Source organism: Lithobates pipiens, unplaced genomic scaffold (assembly GCF_037356315.1).
Source record: "Lithobates pipiens isolate NorthernLeopardFrog02 unplaced genomic scaffold, aLitPip1_a1.2 Scaffold_30, whole genome shotgun sequence".
Classification (NCBI taxonomy): Eukaryota; Metazoa; Chordata; class Amphibia; order Anura; family Ranidae; genus Lithobates; species Lithobates pipiens.
In genome coordinates, this window is record NW_027507791.1 from 27023085 (window position 1) to 27044147 (window position 21063).

The 21063-nt window shown below is 54.6% G+C and overlaps 1 protein-coding gene across 1 annotated transcript in view; it reads right to left on the minus strand.

Annotated features, from left to right (window-relative positions):
* Nucleotides 1-21063, minus strand: part of ASH1L (ASH1 like histone lysine methyltransferase) — a 114805-nt gene that overhangs the window by 5916 nt on the left and 87826 nt on the right. The window contains 9 exon segments of the mRNA XM_077463795.1: nt 7225-7363; nt 8739-8829; nt 8905-8991; nt 9645-9893; nt 9971-10103; nt 11106-11160; nt 12989-13141; nt 13223-13371; nt 14441-14535. Coding sequence (XP_077319921.1) covers nt 7225-7363; nt 8739-8829; nt 8905-8991; nt 9645-9893; nt 9971-10103; nt 11106-11160; nt 12989-13141; nt 13223-13371; nt 14441-14535 — 1151 coding nt within the window.

Here is a 21063-nt window from a genome sequence, read left to right on the forward strand (position 1 = left end):
GGAAGGAACTAAACAAAAAGTAAACAGAAGGGAAGGACCTGAGATCCCTCAGTAAACAAGACTTGTCAAGGAAACTCCGGAATCAGAGCCGGGGTTATTATATTGTCTATGAAAAATAAAAAATATCTGCACTATGATGACAACAATAACATACAGCAGCTAAGCACTATAACCCAGATAGTAGGCACATTAGCAAATTGTTTTTCATATAATAAAATATTTTCAGAAACCATGCATTGGACTGCGTTAAATCACACTTGTTTAATAATAGAAGTAAATAGAACAAACGTGGTTAAAACATAGCCAAAGTTTGGTAACTGGAACGAACAGTCAGACAAGCCAGAAAGTCAGGAAGCCAAAGATCAGCATAGTGGAACAGTAAGCAGGATCTGGAGCCAGAAGGAATGTCAGCCAAGCAAGTCTTTAACAGGAACGCAGGAGATAATCTCTGCGATTTTGACCAAGGCGAAGACAGAGATCATCTGGACTGGACGGCTTAAGTAGGCAGGACTGATGAGCAGGATATCATCAACAGGTGAGTCACAGTGGAGAGACGGGAGCTGGCAAATAGCCGACAACTGAGAGGCCAGCTCAGAAGAAGGAAGGGCTGAGCCCAGCCCTGACAAATATTTTATGTTGGTTGAAATGGATGGACTTGTGTATGTACCACAACAGCCTCGTAGGAGTGGAATTTGACTCCCGATTCTGACAAGGAACTCAAAAATGTGATCACAAGAAGTCAAAAAGACTGAAGAGATAATAAGCACCCCTCAAAGGGGGCAGAAAATGGGATGGAGACCCAAGGATGATGACAATGCACCCTTTCCAAAGCTCGGAAGTACTACTGAGGTTAATGCAGAGTAATCCAGTTGAAGGCCGGTACAGACCATCCTGACCTCTAGCCACAGGTTTAGGAATACTCCTGATCCCCCGGGTCAAGTTCTGTCCTAGTGCCAGGATATCTGTGGAGGGGGGCTAGAATATTCTGAATGTCAATAGCCAAATGATAAGCTGGGGTCTCCAATGACAAACTTTACCCGCAAGGCCATAGGTGCACCAAAGGGTGTGGGCTCTCCTTCATGACTAGAGGTCACCTGCAGAGGAACCTGATCCCTAATTTCCTTGCAGTGAGACCAAGACTCATGGTATCTTCCAGCACAGATGCCAGGCCACCTCTCCTGAAGTAGAATGTACTCCCATTCTTCTTGGTGGGTGTCCAAGACAGTGAAACCGAGGAGATCCCTCCAGAGTGGGGCCCCACCTGTGCTGGGGTACCAGAAAGCAGTGTCAAAAATTATTGTCCACCAGGAAGAAACCTCTGAAAGGCAGAAGACTGGAAATCCAGGAGATCTCTCCAGAGTGGGGCCCCAAGGCGCAGAGGGCACCACCTGATCTGGGGTACCAGAAAGCAGTCTCGAAAATGACTGTCCACCAGGAGGAAGCCTCTGAATGGGAGAAGACGCCTTACCTGAGGAAACACACAAGGGACTCCCTGGTTCGTGACGACACACACAACGGACGGCTCAGGAACTGAACCTAGAACAGCGGAGAATAGGGCGGAGGTGGATTAGGAAGAGATAGAAGAAGGGAAGACCCCTCTATGGGAAGAGGTCCTCAATGCAGAATGATGACAGGAACAAACCTTTCCACTGAGAGTCTACTAGGATCCACAATGCCTTCTCTCTGTATTTTTGGTCCTCTGAGTGTCCCACAAGAGGGACACCAGTATAGTCACTGGGTTACACAGGAGTCAATACTCTGGGATGTATCAGGTGTGTGTGAGCAACACTGTGGCTGTGCATCTCTCTCTCCAGAGGAGGAAAAGTCAATTTTGGTCTCAGTTTAGGTCAGAGGATACCGCTGGAGATGGAGGACACTGGGGGGGGGTATCCAGCAAAACCGAGGGTCTACGAAGCCGTAGGGAAGAGCAGTTTTCTAAAGGAGGAGAGTACTGGCCGGGGTGGGGTCCAACTCCAGAAGCCGAACTGACACTTTGGCGCAAGGGGTCAACGGATGAGAGGAGCCCAAGTGGACAAGGGCAGGTGTCATAATCAGTGAGGTACCATAGGGAAGAGCAGGGAGCAACTGAAGTGAGTAGCAGAGGCCAGGAGATACCCTACGAGTCTAATGGAGAGCTTTTCTGCTCCCCGAAGGGCAAACTACCCAAGAACCCGCACAGATGCGCGAACAGTCCCTCACCTGTAGAAATGGGGACACAACTTCATAATGAAAGTTTGCCAGAAGGCTTAGCCTGCCTCTGACTACAAGCCCAATGGGCTGCCTGGGGGCTGGGCTCTAAGGACGTACATTGATGGGGCTGAACTGACCCCTCCCTACAGCTCCTACATTGAAGAATATGGACTGCCCTCCTGTGGAATCCTCAATCGGTATCAGATGTAGAACCAAAGAGAAGACGCCCCTTGAAGGCCAAGCCAATCAGATCTTCTCTGGTTTCAGCATCCCAGCATGATAACCAGAGAGCTCTGCGCATCTGTATGGACAGCTAACCCATGTGGGACCTAATGTGAGGGTTCTATTCCAGTATACACCCAAAACTCCTTTCTACTGCCCTCAATCTCCCCAAAATCTCCCATTTCCTTGCCGCTGTAATCTGACTTCCTGTTAGAGGGTGACTACGTTCGTTCTCCATGGTCCCACTGTATGTACAAATGTCGCCACACTCTCCTGCTTGCTCCTGATATGGACTATGAGATGTGTAGGGTCCATAGAGCAGAGCACATGACTGTAACGAATGTACACTGCCCGCTCTACACAAGGGCAAAGGAGAAGTTTGGTAGCTCACAGAGGACATTGCAAATTACATTTGCTCCAAGGGTCTGCACTTGCAGTGGAAAGATCGTTTTTGAGGCATGTAACCTATTCTGCTGCGGATTGATAGACTGAGGCTGGAGCCAGTATAGGACAAGGGCAGAACCTGCCAGAAGAACTCTAACTGCCTTGTTAGTAGAATTCTTAAAAGGTAAGTACACCCTCTATCTACCTAGGTGGAGTAGAGTATAGACTGCAGTTTACCAAACTTCCTCACAATGGGGAACCATTGCAGCACTCTCTCAGGTGAGGCCCCTGCACAGAGGAAGACCTCGGAGGGCTCGGTAGTGGTAGCCATGGATGGAGAAGTTGGCCAGGTCATATGCAATGACTTCATAAGGTCTGAAATGAGGCCCTGCAAATCAGAGGTGCCGGCAGGAGGCTGCAACTCTAGAGGGACCCTGAATCTGAGATGGGCACAGCCTCCGGTGGCCTGGCCTGTTCTCAGCGCTCTGGAGGGTCGGAGGTAGACTGTGCAGCAGATGCGCTTGGTGGCTACTACAGCCTTCATGGTCAGTATTTGGAGAAAATGGCCAGAAAGTCTTAGGTAGTGGTAGAGACGCCTAACCACTGGGAAGGTAGATGGGCTTCACCCAGCTGGAGATGAAGTGACTCCGGTCATACAGACCCCATAGCTACAAAGTCCCCCTAATCCAGGTGTCTGCTTCCTCAGAGGTTAGAGACCCCAAAACAGTCAGGAGAGTGGGTTGGGGTCACCTATAGCAGCGTGACTGTCCCCTATATGCAGAAATGTTGTGTCTGCCTTGCAGTGATGTCACTGAGTGCGGGACAAGGCTTCAGATCATCTCAAACCCAGCCTGCTGGTACAGATGAGAGTTGGGTGGCTGGAGGTGATCAGGTAAGGTGGGGGGGGCAGGAACAGACTAGAGATGGAATTCAAAGTGATGCTTTTCAAAGCAGGAGCAGCAGTGAGATGGCGCCTCCCCTGCGCTCAATGAGACGGCGCCTCCCCTGCGCTCAATGAGACGGCGCCTCCTCTACCCTCGGTGAGAAGGCACCTCCCCTACGCTCAACGAGAGGGAGCCTACCCTATGCTCAACGAGATGGTGCCTCCCCCGCGCTCAATGAGATGGCGTCTCCTTTACCCTCGGTGAGATGAGATGGTGCCTTCCCTACGCTCAACGAGAGGGTGCCTCCCCTGCGCTCAATAAGATGGCGCCTCTCCTACGCTCAATGAGATGGCGCCTCCCCTGCGCTCAATGTGATGTTGCCTCCCCTGCGCTCAATGAGATGGCGCCTCCCCTGCGCTCAATTAGATGGAGCCTCCCCTGCACTCAACGAGAGGGTGCCTCACCTACGCTCAATGAGATGGCGCCTCCCCAACGCTCAATGTCAGGGTGCTTTGCTTTCTCTATGCTCAATCCTTGGTGAGATGGCGCCTCCCTTACACTCAATGAGATGGCGCCTCCCCTGTGCTCAATGAGATGGTGCCTCCCCTGTGCTCAATGAGATGGTGCCTCCCCTGTGCTCAATGAGATGGCACCTCCTCTACCCTCGGTGAGATGGAGCCTCCCCTACGCTCAACCAGAGGGTGCCTCACCTACGCTCAATGAGATGGCACCTCCCCAACGCTCAATTTCAGGGTGCTTTGCTTTCTCTATGCTCAATGAATGGCGCCTCCTCCCCTACACTCAATGAGATGCCGCCTCCTCCTCTACCCTCGGTGACATGGCGCCTCCTCCTCTACCCTCGGTGACATGGCGCCTCCTCCTCTACCCTCGGTGATGCCGCCTCCTCTACCCTCGGTGACATGGCGCCTCCTCCTCTACCCTCGGTGACATGGCGCCTCCTCCTCTACCCTCGGTGAGATGGTGCCTCCTCTACGGTGAGATGGTGTCTCCTCTATGGTGAGATGGTGCCTCCTCCTCTACCCTCGGTGAGATGCCGCCTCCTCCTCTACCCTCGGTGACATGGCGCCTCCTCCTCTACCCTCGGTGACATGGCGCCTCCTCCTCTACCCTCGGTGATGCCGCCTCCTCTACCCTCGGTGACATGGCGCCTCCTCCTCTACCCTCGGTGACATGGCGCCTCCTCCTCTACCCTCGGTGAGATGGTGCCTCCTCTACGGTGAGATGGTGTCTCCTCTATGGTGAGATGGTGCCTCCTCCTCTACCCTCGGTGAGATGGCGCCTCCTCCTCTACCCTCAGTGAGATGGTGCCTCCTGTACGGTGAGAGGGTGTCTCCTCTACGGTGAGATGGTGCCTCCTCTACGGTGAGATGGTGCCTCCTCTACGGTGAGATGGTGCCTCCTCTACGGTGAGATGGTGCCTCCTCTACGGTGAGATGGCGCCTCCTCCTCTACCCTCAGTGAGATGGTGCCTCCTGTACGGTGAGAGGGTGTCTCCTCTACGGTGAGATGGTGCCTCCTCTACGGTGAGATGGTGCCTCCTCTACGGTGAGATGGTGCCTCCTCTACGGTGAGATGGTGCCTCCTCTACGGTGAGATGGTGCCTCCTCTACGGTGAGATGGTGCCTCCTCTACGGTGAGATCCCCTACAGTGAGATGGTGCCTCCTCCTCTACCCTCAGTGAGATGGTGTCTCCTCTATGGTGAGATGGTGCCTCCTCTACGGTGAGATGGTGCCTCCTCTACGGTGAGATGGTGCCTCCTCTACGGTGAGATGGTGCCTCCTCCTCTACCCTCAGTGAGATGGTGTCTCCTCTACGGTGAGATGGTGCCTCCTCTACGGTGAGATGGTGCCTCCTCTACGGTGAGATGGTGCCTCCTCTACGGTGAGATGGTGCCTCCTCTACGGTGAGATGGTGCCTCCTCTACGGTGAGATGGTGCCTCCTCTACGGTGAGATGGTGCCTCCTCTACAGTGAGATGGTGCCTCCTCTACAGTGAGATGGTGCCTCCTCTACAGTGAGATGGTGCCTCCTCCTCTACCCTCAGTGAGATGGTGCCTCCTCTACGGTGAGATGGTGTCTCCTCTACGGTGAGATGGTGCCTCCTCTACGGTGAGATGGTGCCTCCTCTACAGTGAGATGGTGCCTCCTCTACGGTGAGATGGTGCCTCCTCTACAGTGAGATGGTGCCTCCTCTACGGTGAGATGGTGCCTCCTCTACGGTGAGATGGTGCCTCCTCTACAGTGAGATGGTGCCTCCTCTACAGTGAGATGGTGCCTCCTCCTCTACCCTCAGTGAGATGGTGTCTCCTCTATGGTGAGATGGTGCCTCCTCTACAGTGAGATGGTGCCTCCTCTACGGTGAGATGGTGCCTCCTCTACGGTGAGATGGTGCCTCCTCTACAGTGAGATGGTGCCTCCTCTACAGTGAGATGGTGCCTCCTCCTCTACCCTCAGTGAGATGGTGCCTCCTCTACGGTGAGATGGTGTCTCCTCTACGGTGAGATGGTGCCTCCTCTACGGTGAGATGGTGCCTCCTCTACGGTGAGATGGTGCCTCCTCTACGGTGAGATGGTGCCTCCTCTACGGTGAGATGGTGTCTCCTCTACAGTGAGATGGTGCCTCCTCTACGGTGAGATGGTGCCTCCTCTACGGTGAGATGGTGCCTCCTCTACGGTGAGATGGTGTCTCCTCTACAGTGAGATGGTGCCTCCTCCTCTACCCTCAGTGAGATGGTGCCTCCTCTACGGTGAGATGGTGTCTCCTCTACAGTGAGATGGTGCCTCCTCTACGGTGAGATGGTGCCTCCTCTACGGTGAGATGGTGCCTCCTCTACAGTGAGATGGTGCCTCCTCTACGGTGAGATGGTGCCTCCTCTACGGTGAGATGGTGCCTCCTCTACGGTGAGATGGTGCCTCCTCTACGGTGAGATGGTGTCTCCTCTACGGTGAGATGGTGCCTCCTCTACGGTGAGATGGTGTCTCCTCTACGGTGAGATGGTCTACACATCAGACTCCACCCAGCTGATGAGGACAGTCCCCAAGCCCCTTAGTGGTAACGCCCAGTGGTGCAAATAATGAGCTGGCTCAAAGTGCCATGAGTCTTCAGAGACTTACTACTACTCTCAGGTCTGTACAATGCAGAGCCCCCGGGGCCCAGAAGTCACAATCCAGCATGGCCTCATAATCCTCCAGGCCAGCTACGGCCTCCAAAGTAAGGCTTAGGAAAGAGCGGCCTGGAGACCAGCCCAAGCAGCGATAGGTAGTGAGGAATTGTGATTTAAGTTAATGGAATCCAAGGAAAATCGCAGAAATAAGGAGAGCAAAGATTGGATAGACTTTCCCCACCTCCTAGGACACCAGCAAGGCATGCTGGGTAAGGGCGGGGTTATCCTGGGGCTGGCCGTTTGCCAATACTGGTGGTAAAACCCGATAGAATGCAAGTTCCGGTGTCCCTCAATGGAGCAGGAATGTAATCTATAAGACCCGGCGCCCCCCACAGGCAGATCACAGGACAGCAGACTTACTTCTCGTTCTTCCACAGCTTCTCTATGCGGAAGATGTCGAGTTTATCGCGGTTGATGTGAGATAAGAGCCGGTAGGATTGTCTCACCGGCTGTCCGTCTGGCGTCCGCCGGCTGTCCCTCATGAGATACACGCAGTCTCCTGGGAAGACAAACATAATGGAGGAGATGTGTCAGAGCCGTGAGAATTAACACCCCTCCCCCGCTCTGTTTGCCCATTGGGCCCCTCGGAATACCGGCTACTTTCAAGGATTGGGGATCAGGTGACCTCTTTACTACCCCCCCAGGGTGCAGCCAATCGCCAGGTCCAAACACTGGGGGGGGGGGTAAGGGTGGAAGGTCAGTGGGGATTTGGCAAGGTGAGGTAAGTATACACGTGTGGGAAGAGACCCGGTCATATCGTCCTGAAGAGGCGAACGGATTTCTTTAAAACCATCAAATCAGGAGAGGGAGTGAGAGCGGGCACCCAAAGTGCCAAATGTGCCAGTTAAGGGGGCGGGGAAAACAAGCGTAACTTCCCCTTTTGGGTGAAGTTGCGATTTAATGTTACCCCGGCTTCATCGTCCAGTCAGACTGACAGCATTCCTCTTACCCCAGGGGGTGACCACCTATGGGCCCCCATCTTTCTAATGAAGACAGGGGTGACCTAGGAAGCACGTGGCTGGAATACACCCCCCTCAGCCGTGCCAGCTGGTGGGAACCGGCACTAAACTGGTCTGGCAGGGTGGAGGTTTCCAGCAGGTTTATACTGCCCCTCTATGGCCACCCACAGCAATTACTTAGGGCTGCCCTCACTGCAGGTGGTGGGGAAGATGGCACTACTCTGGTTGGTCTGAGGGATCCTGATGTCACCTAAGTGGACCAATAGCAGTTGGCAGGGATAATGGGGTTAAGTTGATTGGCTAGAGGGATTCTGATGTCACCTAGGTGGGCCAATAGCAGTTGGCGGGGAAGGGGAAGCTTTGCTGTGATCCTGAAATGCCCGCTACACACTGTTCTGTGCTGGTCAGAGGATGGTGTGTGGCAATAGTCTGCAGAGGGCCCCCCGTGTCTGCAGGACGGTGTGTGTGGCAATAGTCTGCAGAGGGCCCCCCGTGTCTGCAGGACGGTGTGTGGCAATAGTCTGCAGAGGGCCCCCCGTGTCTGCAGGACGGTGTGTGTGGCAATAGTCTGCAGAGGTCCCCCCGTGTCTGCAGGACGGTGTGTGTGGCAATAGTCTGTAGAGGGCCCCCCGTGTCTGCAGGACGGTGTGTGTGGCAATAGTCTGCAGAGGGCCCCCCGTGTCTGCAGGACGGTGTGTGTGGCAATAGTCTGTAGAGGGCCCCCCGTGTCTGCAGGACGGTGTGTGACAATAGTCTGCAGAGGGCCCCCCGTGTCTGCAGGACGGTGTGTGTGGCAATAGTCTGCAGAGGGCCCCCCGTGTCTGCAGGACGGTGTGTGTGGCAATAGTCTGCAGAGGGCCCCCCGTGTCTGCAGGACGGTGTGCAGAGGCGGCGGACTCTTGGGAGGAGGCGTACCTTGTCGGAGGAGCAGATCGTCGCGCAGGAGGCAGATGAAATAGATGAATCCCGGCTGGGCGTAGTGAGGACACGGGATCATGGGAACTTCCTGCAATAGAACATTCCGGGGTCACTCACCGCACATGGAGGGACCTCCCCCAACAATAAAACCCCGCCTCCTTACCCGATCCACCGGCCGCGGGTCACACTGCTCACACAGGTAATGCTCCACGTCTGACGTCATCCCCATACAGTCACAGTGCTGCCAGACCTGCGGGGGGCGCCACACACCAATGTCAGGGGTGCTACAAACTGAGACCCCCCCCAACAATGAGACCCCCAAAATAAAAAGACCCCCCCAACGAGACTCCCAGCAATGACATCCCCCCAACAATACCTCCCCAATAAGACCCCCCTCACCCTAACAATGAAACAATGAGACTCCAACAATGAGATCCCGTCCCCCAACAATGAGATTCCCCCAACAACATAAGACCCCCCAGTGAGACTCCCCCAACCATGAGCTCCCCCAACAATGAGATATCCCCAACAATGAGATCCCCTCAACGAGACTCTCCAACAACACCCCCAACAATGAGATCCCCCCGAGACTCTCCGAGACCCCCAACAATGAGACCCTCCAACAATGAAACCACCCCCCCCCGAGACTCCAACAATGAAACTCCTCCCAACAAGAGCCCCCAACAATGAGATATCCCCCCAACGAGACGCCAACAATGAGATCCCCTCAACGAGACTCTCCAACGAGACCCCCAACAATGAGACCCTCCAACATTGAGACCCTCCAACAATGAAACCACCCCCCCCCCCCGAGACTCCAACAATGAAACTCCTCCCAACGAGAGCCCCCAACAAGGAGACCCCCCCCCCAACAACGAGACCCCCCCATTGGTGACCACTCACCATACATTTCTCGCACTGAATCATCAGCCCCTCGTCCTTGTAGAGGCCGCAGATGCAGCGAATGATGTCATCCTCCTTCTCATGTCCGCCATCTTTATCACACAAGGAGGTCTCACAGCTGTCCGCCTCGCTCGCCGTCTCCCCCATGATCTCATCGATCTGCGCCGAGGACTCGTGCCGGGCGCTGTAATACGCCTTCCTCAGCCGGCACACATCCCGGCCAATGGCGGACTTCCTCCCGTGGTATTTCTGGAAGGGAAGCAGAGCCGTGATTTCCCGACTCCGTCATTATATGGAGATAACGGAGGAGGGGCGGCGGCACTTACCTCGGCATTGCGGAAAACCTTCAACATGTCCGTATCGAAGGCTTCCACCGTCTTATAATGACCGCTGAGGATCTGCTTCTCAATGGTCAGCAAGTCCAGGGGGTCCCCCACCTTCTCATAGTAATACGGGTTCCTGGGGGGACAAACAGGAGACGTGACCCCAACATTCTACAGTGACCCCATCCCCCCACCGTGTACACAGTGACCCCATCCCCCCACCGTGTACACAGTGACCCCAAGTCCAGGGGGTCCCCCACCTTCTCATAGTAATACGGGTTCCTGGGGGGACAAACAGGAGACGTGACCCCAACATTCTACAGTGACCCCACCCCCCCACCGTGTACAGAGTGACCCCATCCCCCCACCGTGTACAGAGTGACCCCACCCCCCCACCGTGTACACAGTGACCCCATCCCCCCACCGTGTACACAGTGACCCCAAGTCCAGGGGGTCCCCCACCTTCTCATAGTAATACGGGTTCCTGGGGGGACAAACAGGAGACGTGACCCCAACATTCTACAGTGACCCCATCCCCCCACCGTGTACAGAGTGACCCCACCCCCCCACCGTGTACACAGTGACCCCATCCCCCCACCGTGTACACAGTGACCCCAAGTCCAGGGGGTCCCCCACCTTCTCATAGTAATACGGGTTCCTGGGGGGACAAACAGGAGACGTGACCCCAACATTCTACAGTGACCCCATCCCCCCACCGTGTACACAGTGACCCCATCCCCCCACCGTGTACAGAGTGACCCCACCCCCCCACCGTGTACAGAGTGACCCCACCCCCCCACCGTGTACAGAGTGACCCCATGCCCCCACTGTGTACAGAGTGACCCCACCCCCCCACCGTGTACAGAGTGACCCCATCCCCCCACCGTGTACAGAGTGACCCCACCCCCCCACCGTGTACAGAGTGACCCCATCCCCCCACCGTGTACAGAGTGACCCCATCCCCCCACCGTGTACAGAGTGACCCCATCCCCCCACCGTGTACACAGTGACCCCATCCCCCCACCGTGTACAGAGTGACCCCATCCCCCCACCGTGTACACAGTGACCCCATCCCCCCACCGTGTACAGAGTGACCCCAAATCCAGGGGGTTCCCCACCTTCTCATAGTAGTACTTACTTTTTCTTGGGTGGAAGACTGATTAGGGGGGCTGCCAGGGTCCTGTTCATGGAATCTGAAAGGGAAGGACATCTGTGTTACACACAAAGTACAGTGCCTGGAAAAAGTATTCATACCCCTTGACATCATCACATTTTGTTACAACTAAAACCATAAATGTATTTTATTGGGATTTTATGTGATGGACCAACACAAAGTGTCACATAATTGTGAAGTGGAAGGAAAATGATAAATGATACAAATAAATCTGTGTAAAGTGTGGGGGAGGGGCATTTGTATGGCGCCCCCCGGAGTCAATACTTTGTAGAACCCCCTTTCTCTACAAGTCTTTTTGGGGGTGTCTCTACCAGCTTTGCCCATCTAGAGAGGACATTTCTGCCCATTCTTCTTCTTTGTAAAATATCTCAAGCTCTGTCAGATTGGATGGAGAGCGTCTGTGATCAGCAATTTTCAAGTCTTGCCACAGATTCTCAATGGGATTTAGGTCTGGACTGTGACTGGGCCATTCTAACACATGAATATGCTTTGATGTAAACCATTCCATTGTAGCTCTGGCTGGATGTTTCGGGTCGTTGTCCTGCTGGAAGGGGAACCTCCGCCCCGGTCTCAAGTCTTCTGCCGACTCTAACAGGTCTTCTTCTAAGATTGTCCTGTATTTGTCTCCATCCATCTTCCCATCAACTCTGACCAGCTTCCCTGTCCCTGCTGAAGAAAACCATCCCCACCACATGATGCTGCCACCACCATGTCTCACGGTGGGGATGGTGTGTTCGGGGGATGGGCGGTGTTAGTTTCCCCCACACATAGCGTTTTGCTTTTAGGCCATAAATGTTGAATTTTGGTCTCCTCTGACCAGATCACCTTCTTCCACATGTTTGCTGCCCCCTCCCCCACATGGCTTCTCACAAACTACAAACAGGACTTCTTATGACTTTCTTCCTCCAATGTCTTTCTTCTTGTCACTCTTCCATAAAGGGCAGATTTGTGGAGAGACGACTAATAGTTGTCCTGTGGACAGATTCTCCCCCCTGAGCTGTGGATCTCTGCAGCTCCTCCAGAGTTACCATGGACCTCTTGGCTCTTCTCTGATGAATGCTCTCCTTGCCCGGCCCGGTCAGTTTAGGTGGACGGCCATGTCTTGGTAGGTTGGCGGTTGTGCCATACTCTTTCCATTTTCCGATGATGGATTGAACAGAGCTCCGTGAGATGATCAAAACTTGGGAGATTTTATTATAACCCAACCCTGCTTTATACTTCTCCACAACTTCATCCCTGACCTGTCTGGTGTGTTCCTTGGCCTTCATGATGCTGTTTGTTCACTAAGGTTCTCTAACAAACCTCTGCGGGCTTCACAGAACAGCTGTATTTATACTGAGATTACATGACACACAGGTGGACTCTATTTACTAATTAGGTGACTTCTGAAGGCAATTGATACCCCTAACTAGAATCTAGAGGAACCAGAGTAAAGGGGGCGCCATACAAATGCCCCTCCCCCCCACTTTTCACATATTTATTTGTATCATTTTCCTTCCACTTCACAATTATGTGACACTTTGTGTTGTTGGTCCATCACATAAAATCCCAGGCTGGGGGCGGGTTCTGGATCTATCAAATCCCAGGCTGGGGGCGGGTTCTGGATCTATCAAATCCCAGGCTGGGGGCGGGTTCTGGAGCTATCAAATCCCAGGCTGGGGGCGGGTTCTGGATCTATCAAATCCCAGGCTGGGGGCGGGTTCTGGAGCTATCAAATCCCAGGCTGGGGGCGGGTTCTGGATCTATCAAATCCCAGGCTGGGGGCGGGTTCTGGATCAGTGAAGGCCCAGGCTGTGGTGTCTGGCAGGTGAAATGTGAGGGACGTGGATCATCAATAAGGAAGTCACCTTTACAGCAGAGGATTCCATCGCAGATCTCCTTGAAGATCTGTGCCAGGCGGGCGGCCCGTGCCACCTCGATGTTCTCCTCCGCCGCAGCCAGCCGGCGGGTGCGCACCGACCGCGACGTCTGCAGAGCAGCAAACTGGGTCATGAAGACATCTGGAAAACATGGCGGACAGGAGAGATGAGAGGAGCTCCGGAGGACACGGCTGCCATAACAGGACTCCCCGGCGCCCTCACCAGCTTTGATGTTCCCATCGTCTCGGCACACTCCGTTCCAGCGGGTATACAGCGACGCCGCACTCAGCTCATTCTTCACCTCCTCGTGCCGCCGCCGCGTTTTCTCCCAATTCCGGATCAGGAAGACTCTGTGCTTCAACACAAAGTTCCTGCAAACATGGGGGGTCATCAATATGTGACAGCAGAGACCAAGAGACAGCCTGAGACAGTCAGAGACTAAGAGACAGCAGAGACCAAGAGACAGCCTGAGACAGTCAGAGACTAAGAGACAGCAGAGACCAAGAGACAGCAGGACAGGCAGAGGCCGAGAGACAGCCTGAGACAGGCAGAGAATAAGAGACAGCAGGAAAGGCAGAGACCGAGAGACAGCAGGAAAGGCAGAGACCGAGAGACAGCAGGAAAGGCAGAGACCGAGAGACAAGCAGAGACCAAGAGACAGCCTGAGACAGTCAGAGACTAAGAGACAGCAGGACAGGCAGAGACTAAGGCAGCAGGACAGGCAGAGAATAAGAGACAGCAGGACAGGCAGAGACTAAGGCAGCAGGACAGGCAGAGACCAAGAGACAAGCAGAGACCGAGAGACAGCCTGAGACAGGCAGAGAATAAGAGACAGCAGGACAGGCAGAGACCGAGAGACAGCAGGAAAGGCAGAGACCGAGAGACAGTAGGACAGGCAGAGACCGAGAGACAGCAGGAAAGGCAGAGACTAAGAGACAGATGGACAGGCAGAGATTAAGAGACAGCAGGACAGGCAGAGGCCGAGAGACAGCACAACGAATGGCAGAGACTAAGTGAAGTGACAGAGAGTGAGGGGGGCACAGTACAGGGTATGGGTGAAGGGGCACGGTACAGAGGGTGAGGGGGGGCACAGTACAGAGGGTGAGGGGCACAGTACAGAGGGTGAGGGGGGTATGGGTGAAGGGGGCACAGTACAGAGGATGAAGGGGGCACAGTAAGGAGGGTGAGCGGGGCACAGTACAGGGTATGGGTGAGCGGGGCACAGTACAGGGTATGGGTGAGCGGGGCACAGTACAGGGTATGGGTGAAGGGGGGCACAGTACAGAGGGTGAGCGGGGCACAGTACAGAGGGTGAAGGGGGCACAGTACAGAGGGTGAAGGGGGCACAGTACAGAGGGTGAAGGCATACAGTACAGGGGGTGAGCGGGGCACAGTACAGAGGGTGAAGCGGGCACAGTACGGCATGTGGAAGGTGTATACCTCTCCCTGTTGGACATGGGTTTCATGTGGAGTTGGGAGCCGAGTCTGTTGGATGCCCCGACACTATCGCTGCGATCCTCGCTGTGGTGACCCCTCTACAGACAGAAAATTGCATTTATTTTACACATCACTTGATAAGTACAGTTGGGGTAAAAAGTGCGCCCCCCCCGAGAATCGGTAATATACGGGATGTACAAGTGATCAGCAAATCAGATTTCTTTTCTTTCTATTTTAATAATTTTATTAGAATTTTATGCAAAAAAAAAAAAAGGTACAACTCTTACACAAAGAGATTCCTATTCTGTAACTGGAGGTGATAACAGAACGTCCCAATCATAATACAAACCAATGAAATGCCCCCCTGTTCAGAAGTCTGCACCCCTTAAACCTGTGTATTGCCCCCTGTATCACCAAATGACAGAGGTCAGTCTTCTGTAATAGAAGTCTATGAGGAATTCTTGCCAGTGATGGAGCTGCCCATTGGTCTTGGCACAAGGTCTCCAGGTCATGCCAAGTCTTTGGTGGTCTTGTATGAGATCTCCCCAGAGCGGCTCAATGATATGAAGGTCAGGAGATGGCAACTCCAGAACCTTCACCTTCTTCTGCTGTAAACACTGGAGGGTCAGCTTGGCCTTGTGCTTCGGGTCATTATCCTGCTAGAGGGTCAGCTTGGCCTTGTGCTTCGGGTCATTATCCTGCTGGAGGGTCAGCTTGGCCTTGTGCTTCGGGTCATTGTCCTGCTAGAGGGTCAGCTTGGCCTTGTGCTTTGGGTCATTGTCCTGCTAGAGGGTCAGCTTGGCCTTGGGTCATTGTCCTGCTAGAGGGTCAGCTTGGTCTTGTGCTTCGGGCCATTGTCCTGGTAGAGGGTCAGCTTGGCCTTGTGCTTTGGGTCATTGTCCTGGTAGAGGGTCAGCTTGGCCTTGTGCTTTGGGTCATTATCCTGGTAGAGGGTAAGCTTGGCCTTGTGCTTTGGGCCATTGTCCTGCTGGAGGGTCAGCTTGGCCTTGTGCTTCGAGTCATTGTCCTGCTGGAGGGTCAGCTTGGCCTTGTGCTTTGGGTCATTGTCCTGGTAGAGGGTCAGCTTGGCCTTGTGCTTTGGGTCATTGTCCTGCTAGAGGGTCAGCTTGGCCTTGGGTCATTGCCCTGCTAGAGGGTCAGCTTGGTCTTGTGCTTCGGGCCATTGTCCTGGTAGAGGGTCAGCTTGGCCTTGTGCTTTGGGTCATTGTCCTGGTAGAGGGTCAGCTTGGCCTTGGGCGTTGGGTCATTGTCCTGCTAGAGGGTCAGCTTGGCCTTGTGCTTTGGGTCATTATCCTGGTAGAGGGTCAGCTTGGCCTTGTGCTTTGGGCCATTGTCCTGCTGGAGGGTCAGCTTGGCCTTGTGCTTCGAGTCATTGTCCTGCTGGAGGGTCAGCTTGGCCTTGTGCTTCGAGTAATTGTCCTGCTGGAGGGTCAGCTTGGCCTTGTGCTTTGGGTCATTGTCCTGCTAGAGGGTCAGCTTGGTCTTGTGCTTCGAGTCATTATCCTGGTAGAGGGTCAGCTTGGCCTTGTGCTTTGGGTCATTGTCCTGCTAGAGGGTCAGCTTGGCCTTGGGCGTTGGGTCATTGTCCTGCTAGAGGGTCAGCTTGGTCTTGTGCTTCGGGCCATTGTCCTGGTAGAGGGTCAGCTTGGCCTTGTGCTTTGGGTCATTGTCCTGCTAAAGGGTCAGCTTGGCCTTGGGTGTTGGGTCATTGTCCTGCTAGAGGGTCAGCTTGGCCTTGTGCTTTGGGTCATTATCCTGGTAGAGGGTCAGCTTGGCCTTGTGCTTTGGGCCATTGTCCTGCTGGAGGGTCAGCTTGGCCTTGTGCTTCGAGTAATTGTCCTGCTGGAGGGTCAGCTTGGCCTTGTGCTTTGGGTCATTGTCCTGCTAGAGGGTCAGCTTGGCCTTGTGCTTCGGGTCATTGTCCTGCTAGAGGGTCAGCTTGGCCTTGTGCTTTGGGTCATTGTCCTGGTAGAGGGTCAGCTTGGCCTTGTGCTTCGGGTCATTGTCCTGCTAGAGGGTCAGCTTGGCCTTGTGCTTTGGGTCATTGTCCTGCTAGAGGGTCAGCTTGGCCTTGGGTCATTGTCCTGCTAGAGGGTCAGCTTGGTCTTGTGCTTCGGGCCATTGTCCTGGTAGAGGGTCAGCTTGGCCTTGTGCTTTGGGTCATTGTCCTGGTAGAGGGTCAGCTTGGCCTTGGGTCATTGTCCTGCTAGAGGGTCAGCTTGGCCTTGTGCTTTGGGTCATTATCCTGGTAGAGGGTCAGCTTGGCCTTGTGCTTCGAGTCATTGTCCTGCTGGAGGGTCAGCTTGGCCTTGTGCTTCGAGTAATTGTCCTGCTGGAGGGTCAGCTTGGCCTTGTGCTTTGGGTCATTGTCCTGCTAGAGGGTCAGCTTGGTCTTGTGCTTCGAGTCATTATCCTGGTAGAGGGTCAGCTTGGCCTTGTGCTTTGGGTCATTGTCCTGCTAGAGGGTCAGCTTGGTCTTGTGCTTCGGGCCATTGTCCTGGTAGAGGGTCAGCTTGGCCTTGTGCTTTGGGTCATTGTCCTGCTAGAGGGTCAGCTTGGCCTTGGGTGTTGGGTCATTGTCCTGCTAGAGGGTCAGCTTGGCCTTGTGCTTTGGGTCATTATCCTGGTAGAGGGTCAGCTTGGCCTTGTGCTTTGGGCCATTGTCCTGGTAGAGGGTCAGCTTGGCCTTGTGCTTTGGGCCATTGTCCTGCTGGAGGGTCAGCTTGGCCTTGTGCTTTGGGCCATTGTCCTGCTGGAGGGTCAGCTTGGCCTTGTGCTTTGGGTCATTGTCCTGCTAGAGGGTCAGCTTGGCCTTGTGCTTTGGGTCATTGTCCTGGTAGAGGGTCAGCTTGGCCTTGTGCTTCGGGTCATTGTCCTGCTAGAGGGTCAGCTTGGCCTTGTGCTTTGGGTCATTGTCCTGCTAGAGGGTCAGCTTGGCCTTGTGCTTTGGGTCATTGTCCTGCTAGAGGGTCAGCTTGGCCTTGGGTCATTGTCCTGCTAGAGGGTCAGCTTGGTCTTGTGCTTCGGGCCATTGTCCTGGTAGAGGGTCAGCTTGGCCTTGTGCTTTGGGCCATTGTCCTGGTAGAGGGTCAGCTTGGCCTTGGGTCATTGTCCTGCTAGAGGGTCAGCTTGGCCTTGTGCTTCGGGTCATTATCCTGGTAGAGGGTCAGCTTGGCCTTGTGCTTTGGGCCATTGTCCTGCTGGAGGGTCAGCTTGGCCTTGTGCTTCGAGTCATTGTCCTGCTGGAGGGTCAGCTTGGCCTTGTGCTTCGAGTAATTGTCCTGCTGGAGGGTCAGCTTGGCCTTGTGCTTTGGGTCATTGTCCTGCTAGAGGGTCAGCTTGGTCTTGTGCTTCGAGTCATTATCCTGGTAGAGGGTCAGCTTGGCCTTGTGCTTTGGGTCATTGTCCTGCTAGAGGGTCAGCTTGGCCTTGGGTCATTGTCCTGCTAGAGGGTCAGCTTGGTCTTGTGCTTCGGGCCATTGTCCTGGTAGAGGGTCAGCTTGGCCTTGTGCTTTGGGTCATTGTCCTGCTAGAGGGTCAGCTTGGCCTTGGGTGTTGGGTCATTGTCCTGCTAGAGGGTCAGCTTGGCCTTGTGCTTTGGGTCATTATCCTGGTAGAGGGTCAGCTTGGCCTTGTGCTTTGGGCCATTGTCCTGCTGGAGGGTCAGCTTGGCCTTGGGCGTCGGGTCATTGTCCTGCTGGAGGGTCAGCTTGGCCTTGTGCTTCGAGTAATTGTCCTACTGGAGGGTCAGCTTGGCCTTGTGCTTTGGGTCATTGTCCTGCTAGAGGGTCAGCTTGGTCTTGTGCTTCGGGCCACTGTCCTGGTAGAGGGTCAGCTTGGCCTTGTGCTTTGGGTCATTGTCCTGCTAGAGGGTCAGCTTGGCCTTGTGCTTTGGGCCATTGTCCTGCTGGAGGGTCAGCTTGGTCTTGTGCTTCGAGTCATTATCCTGGTAGAGGGTCAGCTTGGCCTTGTGCTTCGAGTCATTATCCTGGTAGAGGGTCAGCTTGGCCTTGTGCTTCGAGTCATTGTCCTGGTAGAGGGTCAGCTTGGCCTTGTGCTTCGAGCCATTGTCCTGCTAGAGGGTCAGCTTGGCCTTGTGCTTTGGGTCATTGTCCTGCTAGAGGGTCAGCTTGGCCTTGTGCTTTGGGTCATTGTCCTTCTGGAGGGTCAGCTTGGCCTTGGGTCATTGTCCTGCTAGAGGGTCAGCTTGGTCTTGTGCTTCGAGTCATTGTCCTGCTGGAGGGTCAGCTTGGCCTTGTGCTTTGGGTCATTGTCCTGGTAGAGGGTCAGCTTGGCCTTGTGCTTCGAGTCATTGTTCTGCTAGAGGGTCAGCTTGGTCTTGTGCTTCGAGTCATTGTCCTGCTGGAGGGTCAGCTTGGCCTTGTGCTTCGAGTCATTGTCCTGGTAGAGGGTCAGCTTGGCCTTGTGCTTTGGGTCATTGTCCTGCTAGAGGGTCAGCTTGGCCTTGGGTGTTGGGTCATTGTCCTGCTAGATGGTCAGCTTGGCCTTGTGCTTTGGGTCATTATCCTGGTAGAGGGTCAGCTTGGCCTTGTGCTTTGGGCCATTGTCCTGCTGGAGGGTCAGCTTGGTCTTGTGCTTCGAGTCATTATCCTGGTAGAGGGTCAGCTTGGCCTTGTGCTTCGAGTCATTATCCTGGTAGAGGGTCAGCTTGGCCTTGTGCTTCGAGTCATTGTCCTGGTAGAGGGTCAGCTTGGCCTTGTGCTTCGAGCCATTGTCCTGCTAGAGGGTCAGCTTGGCCTTGTGCTTTGGGTCATTGTCCTGCTAGAGGGTCAGCTTGGCCTTGTGCTTTGGGTCATTGTCCTTCTGGAGGGTCAGCTTGGCCTTGGGTCATTGTCCTGCTAGAGGGTCAGCTTGGTCTTGTGCTTCGAGTCATTGTCCTGCTGGAGGGTCAGCTTGGCCTTGTGCTTTGGGTCATTGTCCTGGTAGAGGGTCAGCTTGGCCTTGTGCTTCGAGTCATTGTCCTGCTGGAGGGTCAGCTTGGCCTTGTGCTTCGAGTCATTGTCCTGGTAGAGGGTCAGCTTGGCCTTGTGCTTTGGGTCATTGTCCTGCTGGAGGGTCAGCTTGGCCTTGTGCTTCGGGTCATTGTCCTGCTGGAGGGTCAGCTTGGCCTTGTGCTTCGGGTCATTGTCCTGCTGGAGGGTCAGCTTGGCCTTGTGCTTCGGGTCATTGTCCTGGTAGAGGGTCAGCTTGGCCTTGTGCTTCGAGTCATTGTCCTGCTAGAGGGTCAGCTTGGCCTTGTGCTTCGAGTCATTGTCCTGCTGGAGGGTCAGCTTGGCCTTGTGCTTTGGGTCATTGTCCTGCTAGAGGGTCAGCTTGGCCTTGTGCTTTGGGTCATTGTCCTGCTAGAGGGTCAGCTTGGCCTTGTGCTTCGGGTCATTGTCCTGCTAGAGGGTCAGCTTGGCCTTGTGCTTCGAGTCATTGTCCTGCTGGAGGGTCAGCTTGGCCTTGTGCTTTGGGTCATTGTCCTGCTAGAGGGTCAGCTTGGCCTTGTGCTTTGGGTCATTGTCCTGCTAGAGGGTCAGCTTGGCCTTGTGCTTTGGGTCATTGTCCTGCTAGAGGGTCAGCTTGGCCTTGTGCTTCGGGTCATTGTCCTGCTAGAGGGTCAGCTTGGCCTTGTGCTTCGAGTCATAGTCCTGCTGGAGGGTCGGCTTGGCCTTGTGCTTCGGGTCATTGTCCTGCTGGAGGGTCAGCTTGGCCTTGTGCTTTGGGTCATTGTCCTGCTAGAGGGTCAGCTTGACCTTGTGCTTCGAGTCATTGTCCTGCTGGAGGGTCAGCTTGGCCTTGTGCTTCGGGTCATTGTCCTGGTAGAGGGTCAGCTTGGCCTTGTGCTTCGAGTCATTGTCCTGCTAGAGGGTCAGCTTGGCCTTGTGCTTCGGGTCATTGTCCTGCTAGAGGGTCAGCTTGGCCTTGTGCTTTGGGTCATTGTCCTGCTAGAGGGTCAGCTTGGCCTTGTGCTTTGTGTCATTGTCCTGCTAGAGGGTCAGCTTGGCCTTGGGCGTTGGGTCATTGTCCAGCTAGAGGGTCAGCTTGGCCTTGTGCTTCGGGCCATTGTCCTGCTGGAGGGTCAGCTTGGCCTTGGGCGTTTGGTCATTGTTCTGCTGGAGGGTCAGCTTGGCGTCGGGTCATTGTCCTGCTGGAGGGTCAGCTTGGCCTTGTGCTTCGAGTCATAGTCCTGCTGGAGGGTCGGCTTGGCCTTGTGCTTCGGGTCATTGTCCTGCTGGAGGGTCAGCTTGGCCTTGTGCTTTGGGTCATTGTCCTGCTAGAGGGTCAGCTTGACCTTGTGCTTCGAGTCATTGTCCTGCTGGAGGGTCAGCTTGGCCTTGTGCTTCGGGTCATTGTCCTGGTAGAGGGTCAGCTTGGCCTTGTGCTTCGAGTCATTGTCCTGCTAGAGGGTCAGCTTGGCCTTGTGCTTTGGGTCATTGTCCTGCTAGAGGGTCAGCTTGGCCTTGTGCTTTGGGTCATTGTCCTGCTAGAGGGTCAGCTTGGCCTTGTGCTTTGGGTCATTGTCCTGCTAGAGGGTCAGCTTGGCCTTGTGCTTCGGGTCATTGTCCTGCTAGAGGGTCAGCTTGGCCTTGGGCGTTGGG